The following is a 12,241-nucleotide window of genomic DNA, read 5'->3' as shown; positions in this document are numbered from 1 at the left end:
GTCACTGTGCAGTACGAAGGGTAAGAAAGTGTCCAGAGGGCTTCGTGGTAACCTTGCATACAGGAGATGAAATGGGCTATAGTTTGTGGTTTTGTGTTTCGCCATGTTGTATGCGTAAGTGATGAATGGAAGCACGTCGTCCCAGTTCTTATGATTGGAGGAGGCTTACATGGCAAGCATGTTGGTCAGCGTTCTGTTCGTCCTTTCAACGAGGCCATTAGTCTGTGGTTGATACGGCGTGGAATGACGGAACTGTGAAGTGCACAAACGAAGTAACTCTTCAATGGCATCAGCAGTGAACTGGCGACCACGGTCGCTGATGATGACACGTGGTGGGCCATGACGAAGGACCACGGAACGCAGTAGGAAGACCGCCACGCAAGCAGCGGTAGAAGACGGTATGGCTGTAGTTTCTGCATACCGTGTAAGATGGTCTACGCAGACAATTATCCAACGGTTCTTGTTGTTAGATAACGGGAATGGACCCAAAAGGTCAATGCCTACTTGCTTGAACGGTGTACTGAATGGTATCAATGGCCGAAGGGGACCCGGGACTGCGGTGGTCGGTCGCTTGTGACGTTGGCACGTTTCGCAACTAGTGACATAACGCTTGGTTGTTTCGTACATCTTGGGCCAGTGAAAGCAGTCCTGGGTGCGGTGCAGCGTTCGTACGAAGCCGAAATGGCCGGATGTCACATCGTCATGCATGGCGCATAGAACGGCGGAGCGGAGACTCTCGGGGACAACAAGCAGAAAACGCGCCCCATGCCCGGAGTAATTAGTTTTGTAGAGCAATTTATCACGGACAGTAAAGCGACCGCTGCCTTTAGAAGTACGGGCGGCGACAAAAAGCGGATCGAGGGTAACATAATTCTGTTGTTCTCGCTGAAAGTCTGCCGCGTCAGGGAACGTAGAAGTAACAGCAGCGAGACAGTCGTCAAAATTCTCAGCATCGCAGTCGGTAGTCGCAAGAGGAATCCGAGACAGGCAGTCTGCGTCAGCGTGACGATGGCCACTCTTGTACGATACCACAAAGTCGTATTCCTGGAGGCGCAGCGCCCAACGTGCGAGGCGACCAGAGGGATCACGCAAACCGACCAGCCAGCATAAAGAATGGTGGTCGGTGATAATCTTGAATGGTCTACCGTAAAGATAACACCGAAACTTTTGTATGGCGAAAACGGCTGCAAGGCACTCCTGTTCCGTAACCGTATAATTGCATTCAGATTTGCTCAGGCAACGGCTGGCATATGCGACAACATGTTCTGCGCCACTGTTACGTTGTACAAGCACCGCTCCTATCCTGATTCCACTAGCATCAGTGTGAACTTCAGTCGCGCAAGATGGATCGAAGTGACGCAAGAGGAGTGCTGAAGTTAGTATAAACTTCAGTTGAGAGAATGATGCATCACACTCTGGTGTTCAATTGAAGGATGCATTTTGTCGCAAAACACTTGTCAACGGGTAAACGATGTCGGCAAACCGGGGAACAAAACGACGAAAATACGAACATAGGCCAATGAAGGAGCGGAGTTCTCGTGCTGACTGCGGTGGCTTGAAGGAGCTCACCACTTCAATCTTACGCGAATCGGGTCTGATGCCATCCTTGTCGACTAAGTGTCCCAGGACCAGTGTTTGACGTTCGCCGAACCGACACTTTTTGAGTTTAGAACCAGTCCAGCTTTCTCAGTGCAGTCGAGAACGAGGCTGAGGCGTTCATTATGTTCTTCAAACCTGCGGCCAAAGATTACAACATCATCGAGGTAACACATGCATATCTCCCACTTTAGACCGCGTAGTACTGTGTCCATGAATCTTTCAAAGGTGGCAGGAGCATTGCAAAGGCCAAAAGGCATAACATTAAATTCGAATAGGCCATCTGGAGTCACGAAAGCGGTCTTTTCCTTGTCGGCAGGGTCCATAGGTATTTGCCAATACCCCGATCGCAAATCAAGTGTTGAGAAGTAAGAATCAGCGTGTAAGCAATCAATGACGTCATCGATTCGTGGTAGTGGATAAACGTCCATTGCCGCTGATGCTCCTGCCCCGAACCTTCGCTACAGCCGCTCTCCCTCACCTCGACGCCATCAGTCTCGTTCGCCTCAACCCCGTTGCTTCTCTCCGTCGCCTATCGCCTCCCAGAGCCAGCCGGAAAATTAGGCACTGCAGCTTCTGGAGGTGAAGCTGCGTTGTCCACCCTGCCCTCAAATCCTCTGCTCACGTTACACACGAACCAAAACCTTGTTGACATTGACGTTGATGGCTATCCTGTCATGGCACTCATCGATACAGGTGCGCATCTTTATATTATGAGTGCTGCCTTCCGACGACGACTGAACAAGCTCCTCACCCCAGCGTCGGCACGCGTCGTCCACGTTGCGGATGGCGGTACTGTGCCTATCATCGGCATGTGTACGGCACGTGTCAGCATCGCCGGCCGCCACACTCCTGTCCTCTTCACCGTGATTGCTCATTGCCCCCACAACCTCATTCTCGGCCTCGATTTTCTCTCCGTGCATTCTGCTCTTATTGACTGCTCTTCCAGTACCCTATATTGCCTATATTGAACTCTCGTCTTCCCCACCAGTCCCTGATGGCGAGTACCTCGTCACTCCTCTGCCCGACATTCCACTACAGTATGACGTTACCGTGCCTCACAGTATACTTACTATTACTGCGAACCGCACTTTCATGCCTATCTTTAACTTTGGATTGGCAAAGCAAATTCTACCGCAAGGTATTTGCCTTGGCAACGTTGATTGTCTCGGCGACCATCACGTGGCAACTTTATCGACCGATGCTTCTTGCAAGCTTAGCAGGCCCTTTGTGCCAGCCTCGGCCGCCGATCCCAAGATACAGAAAATGGTTGCGACGGACCTGTCTTCTGCGCAGGCTGAAGACCTTTACCAAGTATTATCGTCCTACAGAGATATTTTCGGCTTCGACGATCGCCCTTTAGGCCAGACGCTCGCTGTCAAGCATTGGATTCTTACTGGCGATGCTACTCCTACTCACCGACGACCGTATCGAGTTTCTGCGTCGGAACACTGAGTAATTCAAAGTGATGTCGACAAAATGCTAGACAAAAACATCATTGAGCCTTCTTCGAGTCCCTGGGCATCACCTGTAGTGTTGGTTAAGAAGAAGGATGGCACGTGGCGCTTCTGTGTAGACTACCGCCATCTGAACAACATTACTAAGAAGGATGTCTACCCACTCCCACGTATAGACGACGCCCTTGACTGCCTCCACGGTTCCAGCTATTTATCTTCTATTGATCTTCGTTCTGGATACTGGCAGATTGCTGTTGACGATATGGACAGAGAAAAAACCACGTTAATCACACCTGATGGCCTATACCAATTTAACGTAATGCCGTTTGGATTATGCAATGCCCCTGCCACCTTTGAGCATATGATGGGCTCCTTGCTCCGTGGTTTCAAATGGTCCACATGTCTCTGCTACCTCGACGACGTCATCGTCTTCTTGCCCACATTCGACACTCACCTTGAGCGTCTAACAGCTATACTTGATGTATTTCGAAAGGCGAAGCTGCAACTTAACTCGTCGAAATGTTGTTTCGGCCTACGCCAAATTACTGTTCTGGGCCACCTCGTTGACGCTTCCGGAGTACAGCCTGATCCCGACAAAACTCGTGCTGTCCGAGACTTTCCGGTTCCGAAGACAGCCGCAGACGTTCGAAGTTTTGTCGAGCTATGCAATGTACTTTTGTCGTTTTGTTCAAGAGTTTGCGGCAATTGCTAGACCCCTCACTAATCTCTTGAAGAAAGGCGTACAATTCTCGTGGGGTACTGCAGAAGCCGCTGCCTTCTCTCATCTCGTCACTCTTCTCTCCTCAGCACCCATTCTCGCCCACTTCGACCCTGATGCCCCTACAGAATTGCGTACAGATGCCAGCGGTCATAGCGTAGGTGCCGTCTTAGCCCAGTGTCAGCGTGGCCAGGATCGTGTTATTGCTTATGCGAGCTGCCTCCTCACACCATCGGAGCGCAACTATTCCATTACGGAATGAGAATGCCTTGTTGTAGTCTGGGCGGTTGCGAAGTTCCGTCCTTACCTCTACGGTCGCCCTTTTTCCGTAGTCACTGACCATCATGCTCTCTGCTGGCTCTCATCCCTAAAAGATCCTACAGGCTGGCTTGGTCGATGGGCTTTGAGACTACAAGAATTTTCGTATTCCGTGGTCTGCAAGTCTGGCCGCCTGCACCAAGACGCTGACAGCTTGTCGCGTTACCCTGTTGACGACCCTGACTCCTCCAATATTACCAGTGCTGCTTGTGTATTCTCTGTGTCACAGCTGCTTCATTTCGCCGACGAGCAACGTCATGACGCCTGCATCAGAGCACTCATCGACCGTTTTGAACACTCTCCGGCCGACGCCACTCTACGCCTCTTCGTCCTCCGCGATGGTACTCTGTACCGTCGTAACCTTCATCCGGACGGCTCTGAGTTCCTACTTGTCATACCTAAACACCTCCGCTCAACCGTTCTAGAAGAGCTCCACGACGCACCGACGGCAGGACACCTCGGCGTATCTCGAACCTATGACCGTGGACGTCGCCGTTTTTTTCTGGCCAGGCCTTGCCCGTTCCGTACGACGTTATGTCGCTGCTTGTGAACTTTGCCAACGACACAAGAAGCCTTCACAACCCCCCGCTGGTTACCTGCAGCCGCTCGACATCCCTGTCGAGCCCTTCCATCGTGTCGGCTTAGACCTTCTCGGCCCATTTCCAGAATCTACATCAGGAAACAAGAGGGTTGCCGTCGCGGCGGGCTACGCGACCCGCGATGCGGTAACCTGCGCTCTTCCAACCAGTTGCGCAACTGATGTTGCGGACTTCCTCCTGCATGATATCATTTTGATTCATGGTGCTCCGCGTCAATTGCTAACAGACCATGGCCGTACGTTCTTAGCCAAAGTCATTGACGACATCATGCGTGCCTGCTCAATACAGCATTAATTTACCACCTCCTACCACCCTCAAACGAACGGCCTCACTGAGCGTTTAAACCGCACCCTTACAGACTTGCTATCTAAATACGTTTCAGACGACCACCGTGACTGGAACCAGGCTCTACCTTACATTACATTTGCGTATAACTCTTCCCGTCTCGAAACTGCTGGCTTTTCGCCTTTTTACCTCTTGTATGGCCGTGAACCGACGCTACCACTGGACACTGTGCTTCCGTCCACCACAGCTTCAACTAGCGCTTATGCCCGTGATGCTATCGCCCATGCTGACCGTGCTTGCCAACTTGCGCGCACTCGTCTACAAGTCTCTCAAGGCAAACAAAAGCAACGCTACGACCTCCGTCACCGTGATGTCCATCTTGTGCCCGGCACCCTCGTGTTGCTTTGGTCACCATCGCGTAAAGTTCGCCTTTGTGAAAAACTGCTTTCCTGCTACACAGGCCCATATAGTGTGCTTCGCCAAGTAACCGATGTCACCTACGAAATCGCTCTAGCCACGCCCACTACGTCCTCCGCTGTGGCAACCAGTAACATTGTCCACGTCGCCTGACTCAAACCCTACAACTCTCCACGCGCCTTGGATATTTAACAGCACCGTGATGGTGCTTTTGCCACCGGGGGGTAGTATTACGATATCATAGAGCCATGCTGAAGGGACAAGCCGCCGCGAGAGCGACAACGAAGTGGGTCTGTGCCCTTGGCGCGGGCGAGTGTCGACCTGGTGGTCTAGCTCCAGTGTAAATACGCTGTATATAGCCTCTTTCATCTGTGTTTTTCCACACGTAACAATATTATGAACAATTCCTTTCAAACAAGTACTATTAACCTGTAGAAATTAGCACACACGCTTTTTGTCAATAGTTGCCAATGGTATGATCCTTACAATTCATACTTTTCATTCTTTGCATCATTGCTTGTTGGGGAACGAATTCTTTGTGTTTGCTGTTCCTTTATTCTGCAGAGGGATGCTGAACCTGTGCTAACTTACTGTTTTTTTGCAATTAACGTACTGTATTGTGGATGTATTTTTATTTGCAAAGTGAGATGATTTTAAACATGGCTAACTGAAAACAGTGTCTGAAATGACCAGATGATAACGTACATTTTTGTCTTTTCTCTTAGAAGCATGGCCATAGTGTAGTTATTGCAATGCTTGACTTAGGAACACATAGTCCCTGGTTCATTGCCAGCTCTTTCTATGTTATTTTTTATGCTGCTAAATAATTTTTGTGAAATATGTACAACCTCAAGATTTTCACAGAGGCTAGGCATATTATGCCGATGAATCATAGAGTTAATGCCAAGAAGTCACTTCTATTCTAGAATACTAGAATAAGAGAGAGAAAGAGAGAGAGAGATAGAAAATAATAAATGGCTGCCCTACACTGGAGGAATGGAGAAGGGGAGGGAATGGTTAAGAGAAGAAGAGAAAATGTGCTGTGGATATCGCCGACGTATAGAAGCAATTTTCTGCTCAGTGTCACAGATGGTCACTCAGTCCGGATCACAGATGGTCACTCAGTCTGGTAGCTTTTAAAAATTGCAGTAGCACTTTTGTGGATTTTTATAGCTATAATATGGGAGGCCATTACTAGAATGACAGTATACTAAGAGCTGCCAAGCTGCTAATGGACCAGACAAATACGTACTAATAGGCGTTGGCTTTGGGACCATAAGTTCGCTAAGATAATAGTACTGCAATTACTGCATCAGAAGGGCCTCCACGTTTTTATTTAAATAAATACTCATGCTGCAGGGCAAGCTTCATGAAATAAATAAAAAAGAAGTTTTTGCCACTGCTAACCATCCAGCAGTGCCACTAGTGGTGGCAGTACAGGGAACATGCAACACATAAAGCAAGGGGGTTACTGTCTTTTTACAACTTATGAGACATTTCATTGTGTTGCAGAACTCACTGGTGTCATCATACCTGAGTTGCTGTGACTACTACCGGCCACAGCTGTTTCTCTTGGAAAACGTAAAGGGCTTCCTCAATGGCCACGATGGTCGGATGTTGCCGCTGACTCTGAAGTGCTTGTTGCGGATGGGCTACCAGTGCACCTTTGCCTTGCTTCAAGCTGGCAACTATGGTTTGCCCCAAAGCAGGCGCAGGTTTGCACATTCGTTACCTTGCATTCTTTACAGTTTTTCTGGCATTACACAAATTGGATGACCATAATGTTTCACATCACGACAAGGTGTTCCTACACTTGTGCTACGCTAAGGTAGTGATTTTTCTTTTTAAATTCATGGACAAGTTGTTATGTAAATTGATTGACTTCTAGTATCTAACAGTTTATCCGGTTCATGGAAAGGTTATAGACTGTTTTATTCAGTGTTCCGCCATATCGTGTATGCACTGGCACCTTCTGTGAGCAGGTTGATTTCGCTGCCACACTAGCTTGGGTGAATGCTCTGTGTTTTATACAGTAGACTGTGGTTAATTCGATCCCAAGGCCCATGCATTTCTATGGGCCCGAACTTACCTTATTTCTATTCTAAAATTGGCCTTCACTAGATAATTCGAACGTGATAACTAAGAATTCACGTGCATGACCCCTATGGTGACCCAAATAGTGACCCCTTTAGTGGCAGCATGTCTTGGCAAAGTTTAGGGGCAGTGAATGTGTTGAACATACATAATTTCCCATCTCTAAAACGCCTATTTTTGGCCTCTCCTGTGGCAATTTTAAAGTAACAACAGTAGCTCAAAATGTCTTATTATGATATTTTTGGTGAAAATTGGGCCGTAAATTGCCTGCGTAGTGTAATGGAATACGAAACCAAAACCGCCTTTGCAGCGTTTGTATGGCTTGATGCAAAATAACACGGTTGCATTGCGGCAAAGATGACTTAATAACCATGCAGTGAAGCTGACTAAGAAAGCGGCTGCCATTGTGCAACACATATTACACCCTCGCCCATTGTTCTTGCTAAAAAACCATGTGTGCGTTAGATTTCTGCTTTTTTTTGAGCATTTATGTAATTTCTGTTAGTTTTTTACTTTGAACACCTATAAAGCGAGGCGGGGGGGGGGTCTTGATGCTCGATTCAGGGGCTTGTTGAAATCTGGCAAATACTGCCAAATAGATCAGCGGTGTGTTGTGACGTTTTTCTGAATCTTGTTTAATTCGCTCCCCCTTGGACAATTCAATAAATTTCATCGGTCCCATCAGGGTTGAAATAACAGAAGTCGACTGTATCACATGTACACTCAGTTGCCGTTACTGGTGCTCGTTTTCAGACTGGCTTGGTCTACTTAGTATGACATGACGTCTCCTACATTGAAAATCATTCTGTGAAACATACTGAAGTGATTTAATTCGACATAGCCATAATTTCTGCTGCCAGTGAGGCGGACAAAGCACCCAGCCCAATGCGTGTACACAGTTGAGCTTGAGGTCCGCTGTTCTGGCATTGCTACCTAGGTCATGTGAGGCATCAACTAAGCTTTATTACAAGATGAAACTGGCTTCGCTATTTATATTGAAACGTAATTATCACTGCTACAGCCCATGTACCCTCAGTACGGTAGCTTGATTGTATTTCAAAATTTTGCAGCCTAGTTGCAGTGCCCTGAAACAACCAGTGTAAAGCTACCATACAACCTAGATTGATTCTCTTTTTTTAATGTCACAGTCACTGTCCATTTGAAACCACAATCACCTCTTCAACTACCACTTCGACTACCACTAGGGTAGTGCTGGGCCAAACAAGATTGCATAGACATAGAGTTTGTTTATTCTGCAGAAGGAGTGCTGTTAGCTTACTATATGTGCTGTTATGCAGTTGTGCACATATTTTGGTATAATTACTCATTTGGCAACTTGCATTCTTCTGCTTGCAGGGTCATTATTCTGGCAGCTGCGCCAGGCCAAGTCTTGCCCAGGTTTCCCGAGCCGAAGTCTTCATTTAAGTCTCGTGAACAGTCATCAATCATTCAAAAGCAAGAGGTTTGTTTGCCTTGATTAAGCACTTCAAAATTAGTGGCGTTTTGTTTATACCTTTATCTTTTTTCATTGATCATGTGAGATCTCTTGACTTTACTATGAAAATTATTGTTCACGCACATTGACAAACAATGTAATGGCAATCGCACTGCAAGTTGCAACAGTGTATTCAGCTCGTATGCATAAAAATGTTAACATGACCTGCATCATTTGACAGATGCAGGATGAGTCACTATGATTTAAAAAATTATGCAGGCCAAACTCAATGTTGACATCTAAATGAAGCGAAACTTTCACACTATTTTTAGGGGTCTAGTTTTCCCAAAGGTCACATGAAGTCACTGTGAAGGTTGCACGCAACAATTGTGTGACCTTGACTTAAAAGGAAGAAACTGCAAGTTGACTTTTCTTTTTTCACAGTGTGATGTCTTGGAATGTGTAAGTGGTATCTCCAGACAAGCTTTGTCCTTTTTACAATTCCTGTTAGTGAATCACTTACATAAATAGTATGTACACTCTACATGGGGTTTCCAGGGAGTCACTCTAGAGGGTGCATGCTCAAAGAGGCAGACACAGTGACAAGGGCAATAGAAGGAGGTTGAGCCATTACACACGTTTGTATAGATTCCCCCTCGGCTTTATACAATGGAGGAGCATTCAGGGATACCGGCAGAAAGGTCAAGATGGCCAGTAGTGCGAGACGTACTTGTATACATTTATGGCATCCAACTCATCATTAAAGACTGAGTTGATTGTACCCCTACTGGAAGGATAGCAAAGTGATTTGGTGGCATGTTATCATCTTTAAGCGGTAGGTCTCCTTCATCAAATTGAGGATACACATGCTTCCAGGTTTGTAAAGATTGACTTTAAGTTCCCCAATGACAAACAGAGGCATCATCTTGTCTGTTGCATTGTCTTAGTCTGGAATTACACACTGGGGGGTAAGCTGAACTAAATGTAACACCCTCCTTGTGTGTCCCTTCCCCCTCACACCCTCACACCAGCCTAATGCAATGCCTCTCTCATTTGCCCCAACCACACACCTCCGCCACATCTGGAAATACTTTGCTTCTCTCCAACTTTGAAACACTGCTGTTTTCTTGCATTTCTTTTAAGGGTTTGTGCTGAGACATTCCTCTGAATCTAGTCGACAAAAAAAGCTTTGCTTTAAAAAGTAATTCAATTCTTTGGGATCTAAAACAGCTGATTTGGGAATTCATCTTAACTATATTTGAACTCTAACCACGTCTTAAAAGCAGGTACATATTAATGAGAGTCTGTTGTAATATAGTATTCAAAGGTAATGAATATTACGTTCTCAAATAAATATTATTTGAGCAGCTAGAGATATTGAATGTGTACTAAACATTGTAAGTTTATCTGCACACTTTTGCTTGTAGCTGTATCTGAATGTTTGGCCCAGCAGTGTTTTGTGCATGTGGAACTGCATGCCGTATTTCCTGAATTTGCCAAAACTCTTTTTGGTGCCCACAGTTTCACCCAGCGACAAAATGGTCCAGGCATGCGCCACTGCGGACAATCACTTTGTATGATGCAGTCTCGGATCTGGCTAGCTTGGAGCTGGGAACGCCTATGACTGGCACTTGCAAACATGTCACGCACTACCAGCAAATGGTTTGTTGCACTGATTGCTTCTCTTTTAAATCGGATTTGGCTGGTGGCATACTGTGTTTGGCTCTTCATGTTTCGTGATTCAAAACATGCCGATCCATCGCAATGTTTGAATCTAAATGACGCAAAACTTGTTTGAATTAGCAAGGTAGCAGCAGTAGTGAATGACATATTCATTTTGAGTAATGCAGGCTGCTCAATTCAGCATGAGGTAATGCATGTTCTTTTTGTCAACGTCAAGAATTTTGGCATGTACAGAAGAACAGAGGTCGAGGTGGCTGCACATGTGTACCTGACTATAAGACTCTAGGTTTCTTCTGATGTAATGCAACAATGCCATCAAAGTGCAAGTTGTGTCAAATTGTTCATGTGCTTTTAGTGGTGTCCACTTGATCGGATTATGACTGAGTGCTGGCATTGCAAGCTATTCTACCACCACAGCTAAAAGCCCTGACCTAGCCAGAATTACCGTATCAAGGATGAAGCACAAGAATAATACGACACCATCATAACAGTTAACTGTTCTAGGCTCAGGTGGGGATGAAAATAATATGGTCTGTAAAGTTGCTTAGGCACAAAAGGATTGAACTGCTGAACGAGAACCTGCCTTATGCATGGATAAAGCAGCTTATGTACGTAAGCAAACTAACAGTGAGTAAAAATCATGTTCAGACCTTCGAGGAACCAGCTTGCTTGCAAGGCTAGTGTACACAAGAGAGAAGTTTTGTCACCTTTGAGCTACAATATAGCACAGTCCTCTTTACACAATTGTAAGGAATGGATTGAAAGAATATGTGAATGCAAGGACTAGTGGTATATATAACATGGTGGATCTTGAAGGCACAGTCTCAGACATGGCAGCTGAAAGCATTGAAATTGCTGCTGTTTCGAACAATTTTTGCGTGTATGACTTGCATGCTTGGTGACAAGCAAGTCTTAATTTTAGGCATGTGCAAATAGTGTTTTTTCACTTCGAAGTGAATACGAATTGAATACGAAGCGAATAGTTATCCAATTCGAATAATTTCGAAGCAAAGTGAATATTTTCGAGTCGAGGCGAATATTTGGGGCCCCTAGTACACAACAGAAAAATTGATAAAGTGAAGTACATAATCCTCTTACAATGATCACTGCTGGCTGTTTTATCAGGTATATTTTCTGAGCCATTATAAATGTGAGGCAACGAGAAACAGACATGAGGCATGAGACTTTTTCATTTTACAATTTATTCAGATCACTGTGCACTGCTCACCCAGCCTTTCATCCTAGTGCATGTAGCTATGTGTGAACACTAATTGCTCAACATGCTTGGGGAGAAGGTGTTCTCTTCTAGTAGTGACAATACATGTATTTCCTGTTGACAAGAACAACCTTTCACTTGACACTTGCCGGCACTGACAGGTATAGCCGAGCTAGCTTGGACAGTGACGGGTACCTGACTTCACCAAAATTTTCCACCACAGAAAAAGATTCTCCAGGCGGGGCCAAACAGGTGCGTGGAGGTACTCCTCCACCTCCTCCATCAGGTGCTGGGAACCAGTGCTTGAAGTGGTGGTGGAGACCGAAGTTCCAAAAACATTCTGCACATCACTACAGACAGCTTGTGCAGGTGCACTGGACTCTTCTCTCGCCTGAGGCAGGCTCTTTTCCACAGCTGAGCAGA

General features: G+C 46.2%; 1 protein-coding gene across 1 annotated transcript in view; it reads left to right on the top strand.

The window, feature by feature from the left end:
- LOC126540678 (DNA (cytosine-5)-methyltransferase PliMCI-like) overlaps positions 1 to 12,241 on the top strand; it is a 194,573-nt gene that overhangs the window by 151,780 nt on the left and 30,552 nt on the right. Inside the window, exons 27-29 of the mRNA XM_055076227.1 lie at positions 6,903 to 7,105; positions 8,841 to 8,946; positions 10,441 to 10,581. Coding sequence (XP_054932202.1) covers positions 6,903 to 7,105; positions 8,841 to 8,946; positions 10,441 to 10,581 — 450 coding nt within the window. The remainder of the gene's footprint in view (positions 1 to 6,902; positions 7,106 to 8,840; positions 8,947 to 10,440; positions 10,582 to 12,241) is intronic.

This window comes from Dermacentor andersoni, chromosome 2 (assembly GCF_023375885.2).
Source record: "Dermacentor andersoni chromosome 2, qqDerAnde1_hic_scaffold, whole genome shotgun sequence".
In the NCBI taxonomy this organism is placed as follows: Eukaryota; Metazoa; Arthropoda; class Arachnida; order Ixodida; family Ixodidae; genus Dermacentor; species Dermacentor andersoni.
This window is presented reverse-complemented; position numbering and strand designations above follow the sequence as displayed.